At 65.4% G+C, this 22,257-nt stretch overlaps 2 protein-coding genes across 8 annotated transcripts; one reads left to right on the top strand and one right to left on the bottom strand.

Moving 5' to 3' along the window:
• Positions 1–1,141: 1,141 nt before the first annotated feature.
• Positions 1,142–16,016, top strand: Tjp3 (tight junction protein 3). 6 transcript variants are annotated; one of them, XM_040737483.1, is made up of 21 exons: positions 5,253–5,371; positions 6,533–6,589; positions 6,682–6,791; positions 7,043–7,145; positions 8,166–8,490; positions 9,047–9,150; positions 9,261–9,420; positions 9,536–9,644; positions 9,771–9,832; positions 10,110–10,176; positions 10,417–10,573; positions 11,042–11,150; positions 11,517–11,757; positions 12,114–12,322; positions 12,924–13,088; positions 14,020–14,090; positions 14,184–14,394; positions 14,552–14,652; positions 14,929–15,174; positions 15,259–15,305; positions 15,778–16,016. In XM_040737483.1, exons 1-21 carry the CDS (start codon positions 5,354–5,356, stop codon positions 15,878–15,880), a joined length of 2,775 nt encoding a protein of 924 aa, XP_040593417.1. In that variant the 5' UTR covers positions 5,253–5,353; the 3' UTR covers positions 15,881–16,016. The 6 variants fall into 6 exon arrangements, 5 of the variants coding, with proteins under 5 accessions (XP_040593415.1, XP_040593414.1, XP_040593413.1 ...); XM_040737481.1 differs by lacking the exon at positions 5,253–5,371 and adding an exon at positions 1,142–1,331 and having other exon boundaries at positions 14,929–15,305; XM_040737480.1 differs by having other exon boundaries at positions 5,249–5,371; positions 10,423–10,573; positions 14,929–15,305.
• On the bottom strand, positions 15,889–21,323 carry Apba3 (amyloid beta precursor protein binding family A member 3). 2 transcript variants are annotated; one of them, XM_013123033.3, is made up of 11 exons: positions 21,185–21,323; positions 20,342–21,036; positions 20,227–20,266; positions 18,601–18,746; positions 18,425–18,511; positions 18,180–18,341; positions 17,902–18,069; positions 17,491–17,703; positions 16,470–16,528; positions 16,252–16,389; positions 15,889–16,168 (listed from the first exon to the last, which is right to left on the bottom strand). In XM_013123033.3, exons 2-11 carry the CDS (start codon positions 20,918–20,920, stop codon positions 15,889–15,891), a joined length of 1,872 nt encoding a protein of 623 aa, XP_012978487.1. In that variant the 5' UTR covers positions 20,921–21,036; positions 21,185–21,323. The 2 variants fall into 2 exon arrangements, with proteins under 2 accessions (XP_012978487.1, XP_021090489.1); XM_021234830.2 differs by having other exon boundaries at positions 15,988–16,168; positions 16,470–16,589.
• Between the last annotated feature and the right edge of the window lie 934 nt (positions 21,324–22,257).

Raw genomic sequence — 22,257 nt, 5'->3', positions numbered from 1 at the left:
AAAGAAAAAAAAGAACAGAGCAGCTCGCAAAGATATGGACGAATCCTTGGGACATCACAGGAAGGAATTAGGTCATGAGTGATCAATCAAGTGGAAGCATTTGCAAATTAAAAAAGAAAACAAACCTGGGGCTGGATAAGCGGCTCAGAGGTTAAGAGCACTGGCTGCTCTTCCAGAGGACCAGGACCACATGGAGCTCATAACTGCCTGTAACTCCATCCAGTTCCAGAGGATCCGACATGACCACACAGACATATATGAAGGGAAAAAACCAATTCATATAAATAAATTATTATTATTATTATTTTGGGTTTTCTCTGCGTACCTTTGAAGCCTGCCCTGGAACTAGTTCTGTAGATCAGGCTGGCTCGAACTCACAGAAATCTACCTGTCTCTGCCTCTGGAGTGCTGGGATTAAAGGTGTGTGCCACCACCGCCTGGCAAATTCATATAAATAAATTATTTTTTAAAAAACCTGAAACTGGAAAGTCACAAGGGGACAGAGAGACACGATCTAGAGATAGGGAAGTAAATACTTATATAATGATAAAGTCTCAGGTATGGCTCAGGGTGGAGCCCTTCCTAGACTGCCCCAGTGAGGGGTTGGGGGTGTGGTCAGGGTGGAGCCCCACCTAGAATCCCCAGTGAGGGGTTGGGGGTGTGGTCAGGGTGGAGCCCCGCCTAGAATCCCCAGTGAGGGGTTGGGGGTGTGGTCAGGGTGGAGCCCCGCCTAGAGTCCCCAGTGAGGGGTTGGGGGTGTGGTCAGGGTGGAGCCCCGCCTAGAGTCCCCAGTGAGGGGTTGGGGGTGGGTCAGGGTGCAGCTCCTCCTAGAGTCCCCAGTGAGGGGCTGTGGGCGTGGCTCAGCTGTGAGTCCCTGATGTGTCCGGTGTCACCCCCTGCAATGACAGCAGGAAGTCTGACAGCGGGTGGGTTGCACTAGGAGCACTGTCCGTCCATCCATCCCTAGGTGCGCCCAGTGTTCTCTCATCACCTACTCTGTGGCCCCGTGGGTGCTGTGGGGCGCACGCCTGGGTAGGCCTCTGGGTGCTCAGGGGTTAAGTCCTGTCCTGCCACGTGAGAGTACCTTGCGACAGAGCCGCTGGCCTCTCACCTGTGGGCCGGGCTCTGGGACTCACTCACCATTGCGCAGAGTCTTGCGGGTTCCACCCGGCGAAGGGGCGCGCCCGCGTCGTCTCCATTGCACCAGGGCGCCGCGGAGAGCACGGGTCGTCTGGCCTGAGCTTGGGTCTGGTCCCCACCACCCATGCCAGACGGGCACCCAGGACCCAGCTGCCACCGCCCGCCCTGCCTCCACTGAGCCTTCCAGACGGGTAGGTCTCCAGCTGAGCTCCCCCGAGGGTGCTGTGCATCCAAGTGGCCCAGTCTCGGGCTCCCTCCCGGGACCCCCAAGGTGGTTCTGCGTGCTCCCCGGGGAGCCGGAAGCCGCCGTCCTGCGTGGGCATCTGACACAGTTTCTGCGCTGGCACGGTGCCCGGGACGCCGCAGCCAAGCCTTCAAAGGGTCATTGTGAGCGCAGGTGCTCCCGCCGCTCCCCAGCCTGGTCCCCACGGGCAGCCGCTGACCGTGTGGGGAGATGGTGGGGAACAGCTAGGCTAAGTCTCAGTTCGTCCAGAGCGCGCCCAAAGAGCCACCCCGACTTCCTAAGGCAAAGGCGCACGCCTTGCCAGGGCCTGCGTTGGGGGACGCAGACCCGAGAGGGTGAGGCGCAGGGCAGCCGGGGAAAGAAGGGGGCGCCAGGAACTGCTTCTGGGTCATTTGCCCCTAAACAAGGAAGAAGCAAGACAACTCCCCAAGGAAGGTGTGTCCAGCCACCAGAGGCGCAGGCTGGGCCGCAGGGTGGACTTGGCGTTCGGACTTGAAGCTGTCAGCCCTTGCGATGTTAGCCCAGCCTCAGTTTCTCACTGTGCCACAGACCAGCCGAGGCCGCAGTAACCCACGCTGGGGCAGGCAGGTCACCGGGTGGCAGACAAAGAACCGAGGCCAGAGAGGGTCGCCACTTTCCGGGTGATGCGCAGCTGAGTAAGACCGCCCAGAGCCAGGCCTCTGAGTGACCCCAAGACATCTGAAAAGTCCCTGCCCGTCGGGGCTGGAACTTCCGTGTGGCCCGCCGCTGGGGAAAGTCCGTGCGGAGATTTGGGCTCGGCCTGCCTCTGGGGCCTGGCGGGGCGCCAGTGTTTGCTCAGGGTAGGACCCGGCCCCTTGGCGTGGCCGAGGCCAGTGGGGCGCACGGGTCGGGCGCCGGCCTTGTCACTTTCTCGGAGCCAGGCTCAGGAACTCGTTTGTCTTCCGTGTATTTATTTGGGAGCAAAGACTCGTTTGTCTTCCGTGTAGTCTTGGCCTCACGCGGCTGCTGCGTCTCCACAAGCAGCCAAGGATAACCTTGAACTCCTGGCTCTGCCTCCTCCACTCTGAGCGCTGGAATGAGGGGTGTGCAGGGCGCGTTGTGGGCGCGGGAGGAGTTGCCCCCAGTGAGGTCCCGGCGGCGACAGGCGGGGCAGGGGAGGAGGGGGCGGTGGGGACTGGCTAGCCACTGGGGCTTGGGTCCCAGGCAGGTGGGAGCCATGAAGGACTCCTCAAAGGGGGGCTGGCGCCCCCTGGTGGCCGGCGAGGGCGTGGCTGTGGCGCCCCCTGGTGGCCGGCGAGGGCGTGGCTGTGGCGCCCCCTGGTGGCCGGCGAGGGCGTGGCTGTGGCGCCCCCTGGTGGCCGGCGAGGGCGTGGCTGTGGGGAAGGAGCAGGTGGCGGTGTCGCACTGACAGGGGCAGGGCAGGCGGGGCGGGAAAGTTGGCAGGACATTACGGGCAGAGACCCTGCCCAGAGGTTGAATGTTGCTCGGGTCCGTAAGCTGGGGACTCCGCGGCTCAGGTGCTCGCTCCCGGGTCCCCTGTCCCCAAGGGGCTTTCGTCCTGCGCCCCAAGCACGCGCTCTTTGGAATGAGACTCGGCAAACAGTAGGCACTCCATAGGTGCACACACAGCCCCTGGAGGGCACCACAGGCTTTCGACGCAGGGGGTGGCGCAAGGTGTGATGGCACAGACTGAGTGACCCCCACCCCCAGGTCTACACGGTGAGCTCTGGGCCAGCCTGGTCTACACGGTGAGCCCAGAAGCTGTGTGGAGCCCCAGGCACTGTTTGATGACTCTCTTGGGAGGGGACAGGGACACCAGACACCACTCCAGTCCCAGATGCAGGAGACCAGGCCGCTCGGGCTAGCCTAGTCAGAACCGGAGCCTTGCTTTACAGAAGGGAAACTGAGGCGACGGAGGCCCAGGCTCGCAGCCGGAAGCTCGCAGGGTCCCTGGGGACTCCCCTGGGTGCTTGGCTGCCTTGGGCCCGCACCGGCTCCTGGGTCGCCCAGCGCCCTCGGCAGGGGCGTGCCGCCAGCTCTGAGCGGGCGCCATGACGGCGGTGTAGACCGGTGTAGACGGCGACCCGGCCTCGCGCCCCCCAGCCCCTCCCCCGCTCTCCGCGAGCACACGCCCAGGTCAGGGGGCGGGCCTTCCGAGGCACGGGGACCTCTGCGAGCTCCAGGGCAGCCTGGGCTACAGTGGCACCCTGTCCGGAAGCCACAGAATCCGCTCCCAGGGACCCAGCGTCGGAAACAGGGGCAGCTGTCGCCGCATTTCCAGACAGGGAAACCGAGGCACAGGCCACTCGGGCCCCTTAGCACAGGATGAAGCTCGGGCCGGAGGCTTCGGTGTAGCCCAGGCTGCCCCAGAGAAGGGTTTCCCGAGGCCACAGCTCCCTCAGCCGGGCGTGTCGGAAGGAATGCCCCGTTTGCCCCTTGCCCCCGGGCCGGCTAGGGTGGGGCTCAGGCTCCTAGCAGGTGAGAACTGCATGGGGGAGCCGGCGCTAGCCCCGCCCACCGGCGTGCCGCGTGCTTGCCTGACCGGTCCTTCCTGCAGCTAACCCTCAGTCCCAGGCCCCTGAGGATGGGGGGGGGGGAACCCGGCCGGGCCAGGAATCCGAGGAGGTTCTCTTGGGGAGCTTTTTTCTGAGTGTGTGTGTCACTGTAGACCAGGCTAGCCCGGGTTCACTCTGTAACCCAGGCTGCACCAGTCTCCACCTGTCAGGCGTCGTGCAATTCCCACAGAGGCCGGGAGGGAGTGGCGTTCCAGAGCCGCCGAGTGGACAGTAAATGCACCAAGCAGGTTGGGAGAGCGTCCCTGCAAACTCTTTTTTTTTAAGATTTATTTATTTATTATGTACACAGTGTTCTGCCTCCATGTATCTCTGCAGGCCACAAGAGGGCACCAGATCTCATTACAGAAGGTTGTGAGCCATCATGTGGTTGCTGGGAATTGAACTCAGGACCTCTGGAAGAGCAGCCAGTGCTCTCAACCTCTGAGCCATCTCTCCAGCCCCCCTGCAAACTCTTTTTGTTGTTGTTTCTCTATGTAGTCCTGGTTGTCCTGGAACTCGCTCTGTAGACCAGGCTGGCCTCGAACTCACAGAGATCCTCCTGCCTCTGCCTCCCGACATCTGGGATTGGAGGTTTGCACCACCAACGCCAGGCTTTTCTTTTCTTTCTTTTTTTTTTTTTTTGCTTTCCCCCCTCAAACCCTTAACCCACCCTCCACGCCCCTGCCGCCGCACGCAGGCCTCTTCGCCTCCTCCTTACCCCTCGCGAAGCTCCCCCACCACGGGCCTCCCGGGTGGACAGCGACCACGGGTGGGAAACATCGGTGCGGAGCCGTCCCGGGCCTGAGTCCCGCCCGCGTTTTCCGGGCAGCCCCGCCCGTCCGCTCAGCCCCGGCCAGGGATTCAGCCGAGCTGCGAAGAAAGCGGGTACCGAGGGCGCGTGCGGGAGCGGGGCGGAGGGCGGAGCTCGCCGGGGCGTGGCCGGGCTCGCCGGGGCGGGGAGTGACTCGCCTGGGCGTGGCGGGGCTCGCCGGGGCGGGGAGTGGCTCGCCGGGGCGGGGAGTGGCTCGCCGGGGGCGTGGCGGGGCTCGCCGGGCGTGGCCGGGCTCGGGGCGGGGAGTGGCTCGCCGGGGCGGGGAGTGACTCGCCGGGGCGTGGCCGGGCTCGCCGGGGCGGGGAGTGGCTCGCTGGGGCGGGGCCGGGCTCGCCTGGGCGTGGCGGGGCTCGCCGGGGGCGTGGCGGGGCTCGCCGGGGCGTGGCCGGGCTCGGGGCGGGGAGTGGCTCGCCGGGGCGGGGAGTGGCTCGCCGGGGCGTGGCCGGGCTCGCCGCCCGCCCGCCCGCCCGCCCGGACGAGGAAGAGCAGGTGCCCGGAGCGCGGCCCCGACCCCGCGGCGACCCCGCTCACCCCGCGTGCGGGCGGACGGGCTCCCGGCGGGGCCGCGGGCTGACGGCTGCCGGACCCCGCGCTGGGACCATGGCGGTGAGATTCCAGGCGAGTAGCCGGGAGCGCGGGGCGGGCGGGCGGGCGACCCAGGCTTCCCGACCGCGTCTGCCTGGGGCCGCACGGACAGTCAGTCTGGGGTCTCGTCCCCAAGAGCCCGAGTTCGAATCCCAGCGCGCCACAGACCCGCTCGTGCGCGATCTGCTTAGTTCTCATCTTGACCGCGGGCGTTTACGGAGCGCCTACTGTGTGCAAAGGCTGTTAGGAGCCTGGCGGATGCGGCGGACGACGCTGCGGAACTTTCCCTCCACACCCCAGAGGGGTAAACTGAGGCTGTGGCTTTGCGTTTGCCTAGGAGGAATGACTTCCCCAGGCCCCGCCCCGGCCCCGGCCTCACCGCCCCCCCCCCGGACGCCTCGGCCCTCCGGGTCCCCTCGGGCTGCGGTCCCCTCGGGCTGTTCGCGTCTGCAGGTGGCAGGGGCGGGGCCGGGCGCTCACCCGCGGGGCGGGGCTGAGGGTCCGGGAGCGAGCGGGTTCAGACCGCTCTGCTCTGGTTTTCAAGCACTCCCGCCCTAAGCCTGCGAACCCTGAGCGCCCGGAGTCGGGGATCCGTGGAGGAGACGAGATTGGGTTGTGACACCCCAGACCCCAGGGAAGCAGAGGACAAGCCCGTAGCCTGGGGCTCTGCAGGCCGAATAGGAGTTTGCCAATGGCTGTAGTTTGCCGAGGCTTCGCGACGGCTAGGTCCCGGGTTCCCAGGCCCTGCGGAGAAACGGGAGGAGCGGGATCAGGTTAATCCGCGGCCCTGGGGGCCCGGGAGGGTTTTAGACCAGCCCGCCCCAGCGGGGACGAGCTGGGCAGGTCGGGGCAGGCCCGGCCGCCTGCGTCCCCTCCCCCAGGGGCCCTGGCTCCCCCGGCGCCTTTTATCTCAGAGGAGGGAGAAGAAATGAAATTCCACAGTGGGGGCGGCTACGGGAAGTCTCTGCCCGGGTGAGCGGCGCCGCCGCCACCTCGGGTTTGGCGCTGACCGAGACGCCCCGCCCCCAGAGCAAACCTAGGCCCGCGGGAACTGGGGGTCACACCGCGGCGGGGAGGGCGGGGCAGCTGGGGTCTCGCTAGGAGAAGCCCCGAGGGCGTCGGCCCGGGAGGGTCAGGGCGAGGCTGCGCGGCGAGCGCCGCCCCCTGCGGCGTGCGAGCCTGCTGTCCCCGCAGGTGGCGGGCATGGAGGAGCTGACCGTCTGGGAGCAGCGCACCGCCACGCTGTGCAAGGTGAGCCGCGGGCTGCCCCGAGGGCGGAGCCCCGAGGGCCGAGCCCCTGCCGCCGTGTGACCCCGCGCCGCCCCCTGCTCCCGTGCCCTCAGGACCCGCGCCGCGGCTTCGGCATCGCCGTTTCTGGAGGCCGCAACCGCGCCGGCGGATCTGTGCTCGTGTCGGACGTGATTCCCGGAGGCCCCGCCGAGGGCAGGCTCCAGTGAGGCGCGGGCCGCCGCGGGGCGGGCGGGGGGCGGCGCGGGGGACGCACGGCGCCTGGCACCCTCGGCTTGGCCGTCGGGGCCTGGCTTCCCCGGCCCGGTGTCCCCGACGCCTCCTGGTCCCGGAGGCGGGGCAGAGCCCCGGGCAGAGGCGGCCTGGAGAGGACACCCGCAGGGCACCGCACAAAAACCAAATACCTACCGAGACCCGCGCCGGGCGCGCAGCCTGAGCGTCCTCCCTGGCCCTTAGGACCGGGGACCACATCGTCATGGTGAACGGGGTCTCCGTGGAGAACGTCACCTCTGCCTTCGCCATCCAGATTCTGAAGACCTGCGCCAAGACGGCCAACATCGTGAGTGCGCGCAGGGTGGGAACTAAGTCCCGGCCTAAGTCCTGATGCTGCAGGCGGGACTGCACAGACCTCATCAGTGTTTGTTTCCAGCGGTGCTGAGGATGGGGCGCAGGGCAGTGCGGGAGTCTGCGCTGCCCCGACCACGCCCCAGCCCCTCGCTGGGGCAGTCTACAGATCTTTTCTTTCTTCTTTCTTTTTGAGATGCATCTATTTTATGTATATGGGTGTTTTACTGCATGGATATCCCTCTGCACAGCCGAGGAGGTTATGTGACCCATGACACTACAGTCCCCACCTGTGGGTGCTGGGAACCCAAACCGGGTTCTCTGTGCTCCTTTGCCATCTCTCCAGACCCGGATCTTTAATTCTTGATCCCCCTGCCTCAGTCCCTGTGAAGTCCAAGTGACCGGCCGTCCTAGGCAGAGTCGAGGACCTCTGGCTTTGCGCTGGGCCGGGGGTGGTGCCCCTTCTCCTGACCACACGCTGACCACACGCTGACCACACACTGACTTCCCCTGACCACACACTGACCACACGCTGACCACACACTGATCACACACTGACCACACACTGACCACACGCTGACCACACGCTGACCACACACTGACCACACACTGACTTCCCCTGACCACACGCTGACCACACACTGACCACACACTGACTTCCCCTGACCACACTGACCACACGCTGACCACACGCCGACCACACACTGACCACACACTGACCACACACTGACTTCCCCTGACCACACGCTGACCACACACTGACCACACGCCGACCACACGCTGACCACACGCCGACCACACACTGACCACACACTGACCACACACTGACTTCCCCTGACCACACACTGACCACACACTGACCACACGCCGACCACACGCTGACCACACGCCGACCACACACTGACCACACACTGACCACACACTGACTTCCCCTCACCACACGCCGACCACACGCTGACCACACACTGACTTCCTCTGACCACACTGACCACACGCTGACATCTCTCCCCCTTAGACGGTAAAGCGCCCCCGCAGGGTGCAGCTGCCGGCCAAGGCCAGTGCGTCGCCAGACCGCCAGCTCTCAGACCGGGAGGAAGCTGACCATGGCCGTGGCTACGAGGGCGACTCCTCCAGTGGCTCGGGCCGATCTTGGGGCAAGCGTTCTCGAAGGACCAGGGCAGGACGCCGCAGCCGCATGGGCAGCCACGGGCGCTGGGGCTCAGGTGGCGGATCTGAGCCCAACGGACTGGACCTGGTGTCCGGCTACAAGCGCCTGCCGAAGCAAGACGTGCTCCTGAGGCCGCACAAGTCCGTGCTGGTGAAGCGGAGGAACAGCGAAGGTGAGTGGCCTGGAGGCACCCCAAAACAAAAGTCCTCGGGGCTGGGGGCGTGGCCAGCGTGGAGCTCCGCCTAGACTCCCAGTGAGGGGCTGGGGGCGTGGTCAGGGTGGAGCCCCGCCTAGAATCTCCAGTGGGGTTGGGGGCGTGGCCAGGATGGAGCCCAGCCTAGAATCCCCAGCGGGGGTTGGGGGCGTGGCCAGGGTGGAACCTCGCCTAGAATCCCAGTGGGGGGCTAGGGGCGTGGTCAGGGTGGAGCCCCGCCTAGAGTCCCCAGCGGGGGTTGGGGGCGTGGTCAGGGTGGAGCCCCGCCTAGAATCCCCAGCGGGGGTTGGGGGCGTGGTCAGGGTGGAGCCCCGCCTAGAATCCCCAGCGGGGGTTGGGGCGTGGTCAGGGTGGAGCCCCGCCTAGAATCCCCAGCGGGGGTCTGGGGGCGTGGTCAGGGTGGAGCCCGGCTGCTTTGGAGGCTGAAGCAGGGTTACAGGTTACTTGAAAGCCAGCTTAAGGATGTGGGCCTCCCGGCTGGAGTTCCTCTCGCTTTCCCTGCTCTCCCCTCCAGAGTTTGGAGTGAAGCTGGGCAGTCAGATCTTCATAAAACATATCACAGACTCTGGTCTCGCCGCCCGGAACCGCGGGCTGCAGGAAGGAGACCTTATCTTGCAGGTGAGCCCAGGCTTCAGGTGGGGAGACTGAGGCCAAGGCGGGCGGGGCCATGCATGCTCGCAGCTTCAGGAGTTGTTTCCCGTCCTACTGTTTCCACCTGGCCCCTTCAGATCAACGGGGTGTCCAGTGCGAATATGTCCCTGAGCGACACCCGGCGGCTCATTGAGAAGTCGGAGGGGGAGCTGACGCTGCTGGTGCTGAGGGACAGCAGCCAGTTCCTGGTGAACATCCCTCCCGCAGTGAGCGACAGCGACAGCTCCCCTATGGACGGTGAGGGGCCTCAGGGCGGAGTGGGGACTCAGCCCAGGCCTCCGTGAGGCTCCGGGGCCACGGGGTGGCCCCACGGGGACGTGAGTGACCCTCCCCGACGGCTCCTGCCCTGCAGACATCTCAGACCTGACCTCGGAGCTGTCCCAGGCGCCCCCGCCCCACGTCCCTCCACCCCCTCTGCGGGACCAACAGAGCCCTGAGGACAGCCCGGCCGACTCCCCGGCGTGAGTGCAGGGTGGTGGCCACACCTGCGGCTGTGCGCCCGCTCTCTGCCCACATGCAGAGGTGGCCGTGCGTCAGAGGGGGCCCTGCAGATGCACCCCTACTCACTAGACTTTCCTCCCTCCCAGGGAGAGCCCGCGGCGCCGGAGGAGGGAGCAGTCAGGGGCCTCAAGGGCCGTTGCTGAGCCAGGTGAGCTGGGCTCGCCGGGCGGGCGAGGATTTGGGCAACTGTTGGGTGGAGCCCAAACCTAAGGGTCAAAGGCACGGCCAAGCCTCTTATATCTTACAATGGGGGCCTGGGGGCGTGGTCAGATGCGGAGCCCCTCCTGGATACCCCGTGAGGTCCTGGGGGCGTGGTCAGGGTGGAGTCTCCATCAAGAAGCCCCCAGCTATGCGGGCTCTTTTGCTCTGTGTTTCTGGGTTTCTGGAGGAGCGAAGGCTCCCGGTTTCTCGGTTTCTCGTTGTAGACAGTCCTGGAGAAAGCTGCTGTGACATTTACAGGGTCCCCAGCCGGCAGAGCCTGGAGGACCGTGGGTGGGTACCTCAGATGAGCATGTGGTTCCAGAGACCCCACCCTTGGAGCCCATGCAGCCCCAGCTTCCTGCTGGTGAAACGCCAGCGAATATGCTCTGGGCTGTTTGGAGCCCAAGGCCCGCAGGGGCGCGGGAGGCCTTTAGGGGCGCGGGAGGCCCGCAGCGGTGTGGGAGGCTTGTAGGGGTGTAGGGGTGCAGGCACCCTCCGCTACCACGGCCTGACTGCCTTTCTCTCTGCTAGCTACAGCCCCGACACCCGCGTTGTGCGCTTCCCCAAGGGTGCTAGCATCGGCCTGCGCCTGGCCGGTGGCAACGACGTGGGCATCTTTGTGTCCGGGGTGCAGGCGGGCAGCCCAGCCGACGGGCAGGGCATCCAGGAAGGGGACGAGATCTTGCAGGTGACACAGGGACCCGGGGATGTGGCCCTGGGCCCCTGGTGCCCCCTCTCACGCGTCATCCTGGGGCCTCATCCTGTTCGTAGCCCTGGCTGACCTGGAACTCGATACCCCCCCCCCCCCACTTCAGCCTCTTGAATGTGGGGACACGGCCTGCGTCCCACGCCGGGCTCTTCCCAGGGCGCCAAGCATTCAAACTGAGGCCCTCGCGTCTGCACAGCAAACTCTTTCCCTCTGGGCTCTCATGAGCCCTGCAGTTTTTCCTGGTGCTGCCGCGGGGCTGGTCCCCTCAGCACCGCCCGAGGCTTCTGCCTTGGCTGCGTGACTCAGCCTGGCTGCTCCCGGGTCTGGTGACACTCAGCCAAAGGGTGCAGTCTCAGAGGCCAGACACCTTGGGGAGGCCGAGTTTGGGGTGTGACATGCGGTGACTTGGTCACCAGCCGCACCGGCTCACCAGGCCTCTCCTGGCAGGTGAATGGCATGCCGTTCCGGAACTTGACCCGGGAAGAGGCTGTGCAGTTTCTGTTGGAGCTGCCACCGGGGGAGGACATGGAGCTGGTGGCTCAGAGCAAGCAGGACAGTGAGTGTCCCTGAGGCCCCGTGAAAAACAGGCGCCAGGGGCTGGGCCAGCTCGGGGGTGTGGGGACAGGAGCATCCCTGGGGTCTGATGCCGACCTCCGGCCGCCGCTGGCTGGCATGGTGGCACACGCTTCTAATCCCAGCAGAGGCAGGGGTCTCTGCATTCCAGGCCAGCCTGCTCTATAGCTTGAGGTCCAGGACAACCTGTTACACAGAGAAACCCTGTCTCCATTAATAAAAGACCCTACGCTACTGGGTTGTTGAGCCCGACCCCGGGTTCTCCCAGGCGCTACAGGGACAGCGCCCTGTGTCTGCCCCGAGTCGAGCGATGAGCCCCGGAGGAGCTCACGCAGCCCCCTCTCCTCAGTCTTCAGGAAGATGGTCCAGTCCCGCGTGGGTGACTCCTTCTACATCCGCACACACTTCGAGCTGGAACCGAGCCCGCCTTATGGGCTGGGCTTCACCCGGGGCGATGTCTTCCACGTGGTGGACACGTTGTACCCGGGCTCGGGGCTGGGCCACGGTGGCCGTGGGGGCCTCTGGCTGGCAGCCCGCATGGGCAGAGACCTCCAAGAGCAAGAGCGCGGTGTGATCCCCAATCAGAGCAGGTGGGGGCTCCCCGGGGTGAGTCATGGGCAGGGAGTGCTGCAGCCACTGCAATGACTGAGCACAGGCATGGCTCATTCACTCACTCACTCATTCATTCATTCAATTCTGAGGCAGGGTCCCTCCTAGTACCCAACCCATCCCAAGTGCCAGCGTCCAGAGTCCCCATGTCCCTTGGCTTGTGGTCCCATCTTCAGACCCAGCAGCACAGCACGTCCCTCTCCTGCCTCCCCTGAGAACCTTATGGTGTCGCTGGGCCCCCAGTTTGGGTCCCCGGTTTGATTCTGCCCTGTCCGGGAGGCGACAAGTCCCCTGGGTCAGGCCTTGTTCTACTTCTCGTGTCCCCTGGACTCCCCAGGGCGGAGCAGCTGGCCAGCTTGGAGGCTGCACAGCGGGCTGCGGGCGTGGGTCCTGGTGCCTCCTCGGCCTCCAATCCACGGGCCGAGTTCTGGCGACTCAGGGGCCTCCGCCGAGGGGCCAAGAAGACACAACGGAGCCGCGAGGACCTGTCTGCACTGACCAGGCAGGGGCACTACCCGCCCTATGAACGTGTGGTGCTTCGAGAAGGTGAGTGGCCATGAGGTACCCTCTGCAGAGCCTGCCATCCATGGTGGCATGGTGGGTGGCACGAGCCTGTCACCCCAGCCCTCGGGAGGCTGAAGCGGTGGGATTTCTGTGGGCTTGAGGCCAGCGTGGGCTACACAGAGAACCCCGTCTCGAAGTAAATTACTAAAAAGAAAAGTCCTTTTTTTTTTTTTTTTTGGTTTTTCGAGACAGGGTTTCTCTGTGGCTTTGGAGGCTGTCCTGGAACTCATTCTGTACACCAGGCTGGTCTCGAACTTACAGAGATCCGCCTGCCTCTGCCTCCCGAGTGCTGGGATTAGAGGCGTGCGCCACCAACGCCCGGCAGAAAAGTCCTTTTTAATGGTGAATAGACTCAGGTGTGTTTGGCTCTCAGCCCAGCTTCATTCAGTTGGCTGCAGCCCTGGCCTGACAGACAGCAGGCATCTCAATAAAACTTTATTGAAAACATTAAGCCACTAGGCACTGCATGGCCGTAGTCTCAGGCTAGTCTGTTCCATGTCTAATAGTCTCAAATAGGGTCAGAAGCAACACAGAACTTCCTTCTTTTGCCGGCCTTGAACTTGAAGCAGTCCTCCTGCCTCAGCTCCCTGGGCTTCAGGTTTGAGCACCAGGACTCCGGAGCCTGACCGTTCCACTCTCTGCACTTCCCAGCCAGCTTCAAGCGCCCCCGTGGTGATCCTGGGGCCGGTGGCCGACATTGCCATGAAGAGGCTGACAGCAGAGATGCCGGACCAGTTCGAAATTGCGGGTGAGCATGGCACCCTGGCAGCGAGCATGGCACCCTGGCAGCGAGCATGGCACCCTGGCAGCTGGGGGAGGGGCAGGGGCAGGGCAGTGGAGAGGGGTGCCCACCCCACCCCACCCACTGCGCCCAGGCCAGACAGCCTCAATCAGCGTCCGCTCCCCCCTCACCCACCCACGCAGCGGCGGGCGCAGCCCCCGTCAGTCCGAGCTCACATCAACCGCTGCGCTCAATGCCGGCCAGGGTCGGACATTTTCAGTCACTGCGCGCGATCCGTCCGCCCCCGGAAAAGGAGGCAAACACCTTTTCGTTTGCTGAAGAGCTGATCAGTTTTTTCTTTATTTTTATTCTTTATTTTTTGTTTTTCTGAGACAGGGTTTCTCAGTGTAGCCCTGGCTGTCCTGGAACTCGCTCTGTAGACCAGGCTGGCCTCGGACTCACAGAGATCCACCTGCCTCTGCCTCCCGAGTGCTGGGCCCGGCTATTTATACATTTTTGTTTCACTTTTAATCATGTGTGCACACATATGTCGTCCCACCTATGATCCCTGCCGCTTCAAGGCTGAGGCAGGAGGATAACAGAGAACCAGATATGACAGGTTTCAGGGTGCTCAGAGAGGAGGCCCCTGGAGGAGGCTGGGTGGGGCTCAGAGGGCAAAGTCACCTGCCCTCATTAGTCATCAGCAGTGGCTGAGGCTGACTGCGGGTGGATGGGAAGTTGAGCCCAGGCCCAGCTGCACCGGAAGCCTCACGGTGGAATATTACTCACCCCGGAAAAAGGAACGAAGCTCCGCGGAGAGGACCGCAGGGACAGGAAGTGGGAGGGTTGGGAGGGGCTGGAGTCAGTGTGCAGCCGTGGTAGGGGAGAGGCTCCGCTAGGGTCCCGGTGGGGAGGGGACCACCGTGGACGGCGCCTGTGGTGTCTCCCTGCTCCTCAGAAAGCGTGTCCCGGGCCGACAACCCATCCAAGATCATCAAGCTGGACACTGTGCGGGTGATCGCGGAGAGGGTGAGCGCGGGGATGGGGAAACTGAGGCCCTGCATGGGGGTTCCGTGCCTCGCGGCCCGCGCGCGCGCGTCACGCCGCCCGTGACCCCTGCAGGACAGGCACGCGCTGCTGGACGTCACCCCGTCGGCCATCGAGCGCCTCAACTACGTGCAGTACTACCCCATCGTGGTCTTCTGCGCCCCCGAGAGCCGCCCCGCGCTCAAGGCCCTGCGCGAGTGGCTGGCGCCCGCCTCGCGCCGCAGCAGCCGCCGCCTGTACGCGCAGGCGCAGCGGCTGCAGAAGCACAGCGGCCACCTCTTCACAGGTGCGGGGCGGGGGCGGGGGCGGGGGCGGGGCGAGGTCGCGGGGGGGGCGGGGAGGGGCGGGACCGAGATCGCGGGGCGGGGCGACGCGCGGGCCGGGCGGGGGCGGGGCCGAGCCGGGGGCGGGGCCAGGGCTGAGGTCCCGCGTCCTCCTCGCAGCCACTGTGCCCCTGCGCGGAACCGGTGACTCCTGGTACCAGGAGGTGAAGGCCGTGGTGCAGCAGCAGCAGGCGCGGCCCATCTGGACGGCGGAGGACCAGGTGTGGGGGCCGGGGAGCCGGGGGCGGAGCCTGGGTGAGCCCCGTAAGAAGCCGGGCCGTGGCCTCCCAGGGCCCAGGCGGAGGAAGCGCCTCCCGCTCAGGGAAGGAGAGGGCCTGAAGGCCTGGGCTTTGGAGGCTGGGACTCCGTGGGTCGCATAGGAGTTGCTCAGAGTTGAGCCACGGCCAGGCGTCCCGGGGTGCGAGGCTAGACCCTCCCGGGACGCCGGGCGGCGGAGACTGGCGTCCGGGTCGGGCTCAGCACCCTCGTCCCCGCAGCTGGACGGCTCATCCGAGGACCTCGAGCTGCCGGGCCGCAGCCTGGACGCCAGCTCCGGGGACCTGAGCTGCGACAGCCGGGCCAGCAGCGACGGTGAGGACACGGACGGCGTCTACACCGACGGCGTCTACACGGACGGCGAGGGCAGCGGGCCCCAGCACGCGGGCGAGCAGCCCCGACGCCCAGCTCTGGCCCGTTCCTCGGAGCCCGCGAGGGACGGGATCGCCGCCGAGTGGGACTCGCTGGTGCGCACGGCCCCGAGGGGTGGGGACGGGGGACCCCGCCCTCTGCGCATGTCAGCGGGGTCACCGCCCTTCCCTTCCCCGCAGCCCGACAGCCGCCGCCCCCAGGGCCAGTGGCGCCAGGACAGCGTGCGGTAAGCACCGTGAGGGAGGGATGCAGGGCCCGAGATGGCCCCTGGGGCCGCCCCGCCCGCCCCACTCTACCCCGCCCCGCCGCACTCCGCTCCGCCCCGCCCCGCCCCACTCTACCCCGCCCCGCCGCACTCCACTCCGCCCCGCCCCGCCCCACTCTACCCCGCCCCGCCGCACTCCACTCCGCCCCGCTCCGCCCCGCCCCACTCCACCCCGCCCCACTCTACCCCGCCCCGCCCCACTCCACCCCACGCTCCACGTAGTCGGGGCTTAAGAACAGAGTCCCCAGGGATGAAGACTTTTTGAAGGACCGGGCACTGGGGCTGGGGCTTTGAGGGACGTATAGGAGGCAGCTCCCCAGGTCCCACCCAGCTCAGGGCCTGGGCTTGCTAACCCTTGTGCCCGCCCACACTGCCTGGCGTCAGCGCGGGCCTGGTCAGCTGCGCACCCCACAGCACACACCTCCGTCCCCAGGACCTACGAGCGCGAAGCCCTGAGGAAGAAGTTCACGAGAGCCCGGGACGCCGAGTCCTCCGACGACGACGGCTATGACTGGGGCCCAGCCACCGACCTGTGACCGAGGGGTCACAGGGAGAGATCACAGCCACAGAGAGAGGTCACAGGGAGAGGTCGCCGCCCGCCCTCCCTGCAGCCTCGCTTACCCAGGAGGACTCGGGGCCTTTGACCATTTAATAAACCTTTAATTTCTTTAACGTTAGAAAACAATACGAGGCCGAGGATTCTGGGCTCCCCGTCGTGGTGGCGGGGACGAAGGCACGCACGGGCGGGGCGGTCACAGGTACACCGGCTGCTCCTGCCCCGTGAGCAGCCGGTAGGTGGCAGCGGGCATGGTCTTGATGTGAATCTAGGGGTCGGGGTGACAGGGTCAGGGGTGGGGGTCGGGGCGGCGGGGTCAGGGGTCGGGGTCGCCGTGGGGGGCGGGGTCACCTCTTGCGCCTCCGTGAGCAGCTGGATGATGCGCGCGTGGGGCATGGCCACCACGCTCTGCCCGTTGACCTCGATGATGCGGTGCCCCACGCGGACGCCCCCGCGCTCGGCCGCGCCCCCGCGCAGCAGGCTGCAGATCTGGGGGAGACACTGCTCAGGACCTGCCTGTGTGCTGCGCGGTGGCCTCCACCCCGTGCCCAGCCCAGGCCCCGGCTCACGATGCCGTCCTCCACGCAGAAGCCCAGCTGCTCGTGCTGGCGGGGCCGGCGGATGATGGCTGTAGTGACGGGCGGGCAGTGGATGATACTCAGCGTCACCGATGCGTGCCGCCGCGCCTCCTGAGGGACCGGGCCCGCCGAGCTGCTCAGGCCTCAGCCGCGCCTCCGGGCACCGCACACCCCCTCCTGGGCACCGCACACCCCCTCCGGGCACCGCACACCCCCTCCAGGGCACCGCACACCCCCTCCTGGGCACCGCACACCCCCTCCTGGGCACCGCACACCCCCTCCGGGCACCGCACGCCCCCTCCTGGGCATCGCACACCCCCTCCAGGGCACCGCACATCCCCTCCGGGCACCGCACACCCCCTCCAGGGCACCGCACATCCCCTCCGGGCACCGCACACCCCCTCCTGGGCACCGCACATCCCCTCCGGGCACCGCACACCCCCTCCTGGGCATCGCACACCCCCTCCAGGGCACCGCACATCCCCTCCGGGCACCGCACACCCCCTCCAGGGCACCGCACATCCCCTCCGGGCACCGCACATCCCCTCCTGGGCACCGCACACCCCCTCCTGGGCACCGCACACCCCCTCCTGGGCACCGCACACCCCCTCCTGGGCACCGCACATCCCCTCCTGGGCACCGCACACCCCCTCCAGGGCACCACACACCCCCTCCTGGGCACCGCACACCCCCTCCTGGGCACCGCACACCCCCTCCGGGCACCGCACGCCCTCTCCAGGGCACCGCACACCCCCTCCGGGCACCGCACACCCCCTCCTGGGACCCCCTCCAGGGCACCGCACACCCCCTCCTGGGCATCGCACACCCCCTCCGGGCACCGCACACCCCCTCCTGGGCATCGCACACCCCCTCCAGGGCACCGCACATCCCCTCCGGGCACCGCACACCCCCTCCAGGGCACCGCACATCCCCTCCGGGCACCGCACACCCCCTCCGGGCACCGCACACACACACCCCGGGCCGGCCCGGTCCCCACGGAGCCCCGACTCACGCGCACAGCGGCCTGGCAGGCGTCGAGGGGCAGCCCCACCAGGCTGGTCCCGTTGATGGCGGTAACGCGGTCCCCGATGCTGAGGGCTCCGGAGCGCTCGGCAGGGCCCCCGTGGAGCAGGTTGGCGATGACGGCGGTGGGCAGCAGCGAGCCCCAGCCCGACTCCACCAGGGCAACGCCCAGGCCCTCGCCAGGCCGCTTCTGGATGCAGACCTGGGGGCGGGGCTCAGTGAGGGGCGGGCTGCGCCCAGGGGGAGCAGGGGTGGAGCCTCGTCGGGGTGGGGCCCAGGCGGAGGCCGCGCTCAGCGAGTACTCTAGCAGACAGGGAGGCGTGCGGGGGCGGGGCACCGGCGGGGCCTCGGTGGGGTCGGTTCCGGCAGGGCTGTGCCTGGGCGGAGCCCCCTCGCTCACCTCCCTGCAGTTCTGGCTGTTGCAGAAGTGGTCCAGGTCTCCGTTGTGCGGGTGGCTGGCGGCCGAGGGCTGCGTGCCCACTTGGCTGGGGTCGATCCCGTTCTCCTGCAGGAACTGGATGTAGGCGATGCTGAAGGCCTGGCCGATGGCCTGTGCAATGAGCTGGGCCTGTGGGGACAGCAAGCTCCTTCACATCCCACAGAGCCCTGGTTCCAAGGCCCACACCTCCAAGAAACCTCAAGGTTTCTGAGTCAGACTCAGAAGGGGGCAGGGCTCACATCCTCTGAGTGGAAGACATGGCACAGCATTTTGTAGAGACGCTGCTTGTGGTCCTGGGGCGTGGTCCTCCTAGCCAGCCGTCTCCGAGCCATCACAACCAGCACAGGCCCAATGTCCGCGATGTAGGAGATGGTCTGCAGGGCGTGGTCCATCAGGGCATCCTGTGGGCACGCGCTGGGTGGGCTAGGGGGCCTCTTGGGGACCCCGAGTGTCCACAACAGCCAAGGCCTGGCCCTCCAGGTACCTGGGAGTCCGCGGCTAGCACCTTGATCCTCTTGGTGGAGATAAAGATGTCCACCTCCACCATGGGCTGAGTCTCACCCTCGGGGGCCTGCGGGGGAGGAGGGGAGGGGGACACAGCGGCTCGGAGCTGTCCACGACGCTGTGCCTTGCAGAACCGGGAACACCGTCCTGGCTCACCTTGACGCGGTCCATGGCCTCCTGTGCCTGCGCCATGCGCATGCTGGGCGGCGGGCTGCGCTCTGACAGCAACTGGGTGGAGCCCAGGTATTTCGCCGTGAAAATGACACCGTCCACGAGCTCCTCATGGCCACAGGGACCTGGAACTGTGAGTGACAGCGAGAGGTCGGCCAGGCCCATCCATCACAGGGTCCCAAGGGCTCTGGGAGGCGGCAAATTCTGAGCTGTTGCTCAAGAAACTCACGGCTCTGTCCCAGGGCTTAGCACAGACTAGACCCGCCCGCCGTGCTCCATCACCTGTTCTAGAAGAATCCACAGGGTTTGGGACTCAGTGTACGGTCACCAGCTGTATATGCCACTGCCAGAACTCCTGTGAAGTTTCACCCTCAGGGGGACCCAGGGCTCACGGACCACTCTTCTAGAACCTTCTGAACGGGCTGGAAGCTCATGGCCTTACTGTGGTGTCTCAAACCCCTAACATACCAGAATCCAGCAGGGGCCAACAAGAGGGCTCAGTGGGTAAAGGTGCTTGCGGCCAAGCCTGATGACCTGAGTTTGATCCCTGGGACCCCACAGGGTGGGGGAGAACCAACTCCCACAAGGTGTCCTCTAACCCCCTTCCCTGCCACATTCAATAAATAAATGCAAAAAAAGAAAGAAAGAAAAAGAAGAGGATCCAGGCCATTTCCATAGTGACCCAGAATTCTCTCCAGTCAGCCAGGGAGTAGAGTTTCAATTCTGCCCAGGATTCTAGAACCTGTCCCCCCTCATCTCAATGCAGCTGGCCTCTTCACTTTTCTGTCCTGTGCTGTGGGGCTCAGGCTGCTACGGAACCTGCCATCCTCCTGCTTCAACACCCCCTGCTATCACACCCAGCGGCTATATTGCGACTTCCAGGTACCCCAAAGCTGACAGCGGGGGCTCTAATTTTCCTTCTGTGGTTCTAGAACATTCAGGCCTAAGCAATCCCAGGCAAATTAACTGTGATTCTAGAACCTTCTGTGACACAGGGCCACATGGGCTCCCCTCATCCCCACAGCCTTCAGGGAGGGATCGGGGTACCCAGGACTCTTCAGTGTCCACCTCCAGAGCACGGGAACCACAGGCTGCCACCTCCCTGGCTCCTTGAGCAGGTGACAGGGATTCAAACCCAGGTCCTTGCGCTTGAGTACTGTGCCCACTGAGATGTCTCCCCAGCCCTCAAAAATTTGCATGAAACTGTAAATGCCTAGTTGGGTGTTGGTGGCACACACACACCTTTAATCCCAACACTTGGGAGGCAGAGGCAGGAGGATCTCTGATTTCAAGACCAGCAAGTTCCAGGAAAATCAAGGTTACACAGAAAAACCCTCTCTCAAAACAAAACAAAACCCTGTAAATGCCATCTTTAGGTGACAAGACCCCCGCCTCCCCTCCGCCGCAGACTGGTGCTGGCCTTTACTGTGGACAGCCCTCTGCCAACCTGTGCTGTAAACCCCATGTGGCTTCTAGGGAATTCTCCAGTTTGCATGGCCTCTCTGGCCATCTAGGATCTGCTCCAACGCAAGCATCCTCTTTAGAACTCGTTACTTGCAAACGCTGTGTGTCAAAAAACCATTCTGGTCCCGTGAGAGAATGGACACTCACCCTCAGAGACGGCAGGGCATGAGGCGAGGGTCTCGGGGCTCTGGAAGACAGAAGAGGGACAGGGCTGAGTCCCCAGGCCCGCTGCACGCAGGGGTCCGACGTCGGGCAGGGTTACCTGAGAACTTGCAGATGACTCCGGCTGGGTCACCAGCGGTGCGGTCTCCAGCCAGGGCTCCGGGGAGCTGCTGGAACTCCTGCTGTCTGCTGGCTCCCCCGACAACGTCCCCTCCATCCACCCTGGCAAGCCCCGGTCCCCATCAGGGTCCTCGGGTGGCTGCAGCAAGCGGGGTGCAGTCTGGGGGGGGTCCGCAGGCCCTGGCTGAGCAGGCGAAGTCGACTCAAACCTCAGCAGACCCAGAAAGTCTTCCCTGCCCGCCTCAGCAGACAGGAGCCCTCCGGCGTCCACACTCTCCGGGGCGGTCAGGCCTTGGCCGGTGGCGATGTGCAGGGGACAGGGCTCTCCTTCTGGGAACGGGCCACCCAGGTCACCGGGAAGGGCTTCCAGCTGCTGGACCAGTTCCTGCACACCGGAGGCGCCCAGCTCCATGGCATTCGGCGTGACGGGCCCCCCGGGCCCCGAGGCCCACTGGGTGCTCGAGGGCTGTCCATCAGAGCGCAGCGCGGGGCTTTTGGGCTCCTTCAAGTCCATGGCTGGGGACCCTGGTGGGTGCCGGGGATCTGACAGGAACTCCATGCCCAGGACCCTGGTTCAGGCTGGCATCGTCCCCAGGCCGCAGGACAAGGGCTGCGGGTGCAGATCTCCCAGGCAAACCACGGTGGTAGAAGTGACAGGCTCAGTCCCCATGGGGCCTGCACGGGAGGAAAAGTCCCCGTTTTACACAGGACCCAACCGAGAACCAAGGCTCCGGAATCGGAACTCGGACTCCGGCCCCAGAACTCAGGCGCCGGTTTCGGCTCGCCCCGCGGGAGCCGTCCTGTCCCGCGCAGGCCGCAGTACCTGTGCCTCAGGCCCGGGCCAAGACGGTCAAGTCCGTCTGTCCTTCCAGGAGACTCAGCAGCTCCCAGCGCTCCCAGCTTTGGATCCGGATCGGCAGGCTGTGCCCCTCCTAGGACTATTGCGCATGCGCCCTTCCGATGCCTGCTGGGAAATGTAGTTCCCTCAGTCGCTCTGGCCATACCGGGTGCTCTAGGGTTGCAGCGTGGATATCAGAACATAGGTTCGAATCCCGAGACTCCAAGCACGGAGAGGAGGCCCAAAGTGACTTTTCTATTCTAAAACTGGGGTTCAGATAACTTCCAGATGCAAACAGCTGCGGTGGGACGCGGGAAGACACCAGACAGGAATATAGAAACGGGAATGTGACTTGAAGAGTTGGGGGGGAAAGCATGGGTGTGGGCAGACGCCGGTGAGGACAGACTTCGGGTTGGGTCCCAGGAGGCATATATTTCAGCGTAATCTAGATATTTTTGTTTGTTTGTTCGAGACAGGGTTTCGCTGTGGCTTTGGAGGCTGTCCTGGAACTCGCTCTGTAGACCAGGCTGGCCTCGAACTCACAGAGCTCCGCCTGCCTCTGCCTCCCGAGTGCTGGGGTTAAAGGCTGCGCCACTCCGCCCGGCACAGGCTAGACTGGGGTGGACACAGACCGCACATCACGGCCCCCAGCAGCAGTCCTAAGCTTAGCGGAAGGACGGCAGCCGTTGCGGTTGTAGTAATGAGTCTGCCGGGTGCGGGGAGACCCAGGTGTGCTGGAGACAACGTCGCCTAGGCTGGCCTCGAACTCCTGATCCTCCTGCCTCAGCCCCGATGCCGCCAGCCTTGATCGCCGCGGGGCTGGCAATGGGCCCAGGACTTCTGAGCACCAGCCGCCACCCCACTTTCCGCCTCCATTACAGCCCAGGCTGGCCCAGAACTCGCTACGCAGCCCAGGCTGGCCTAGAGCTCACAGGGATCCTCCCGCCGCCGCCTCCCGGGTGCTGGGACTAAGGGGAGCTCACCGCCCCCAGCCAGGCTGACCTCAAACCCGATAGACAGCAGAGAGAGCCGACCCTGACATTTTACGGTGATAAGGA

Source organism: Mesocricetus auratus, unplaced genomic scaffold, assembly GCF_017639785.1.
Source record: "Mesocricetus auratus isolate SY011 unplaced genomic scaffold, BCM_Maur_2.0 Super-Scaffold_100676, whole genome shotgun sequence".
NCBI classification, from domain to species: Eukaryota; Metazoa; Chordata; class Mammalia; order Rodentia; family Cricetidae; genus Mesocricetus; species Mesocricetus auratus.
The sequence above is the reverse complement of the archived record's forward strand: the minus strand, read 5'-3'. Positions and strand labels throughout refer to the sequence as shown.

Coding starts and splice junctions, on each gene's coding strand:
- Apba3 (XM_013123033.3), bottom strand. CDS start 20,920: ATGGAGTTCCTGTCAGATCCCCGGCACCCACCAGGGTCCCCAGCCATG. Junction 20,267..20,341: donor AGTCATCTGCAAGTTCTCAG/GTAACCCTGCCC, acceptor TCTGTCTTCCAG/AGCCCCGAGACCCTCGCCTC. Junction 18,512..18,600: donor AGGCCATGGACCGCGTCAAG/GTGAGCCAGGAC, acceptor CCTCCCCCGCAG/GCCCCCGAGGGTGAGACTCA.
- Tjp3 (XM_040737479.1), top strand. Junction 9,833..10,109: donor AAGGGCCGTTGCTGAGCCAG/GTGAGCTGGGCT, acceptor TTCTCGTTGTAG/ACAGTCCTGGAGAAAGCTGC. Junction 14,395..14,551: donor CAGCGGCCACCTCTTCACAG/GTGCGGGGCGGG, acceptor TCCTCCTCGCAG/CCACTGTGCCCCTGCGCGGA.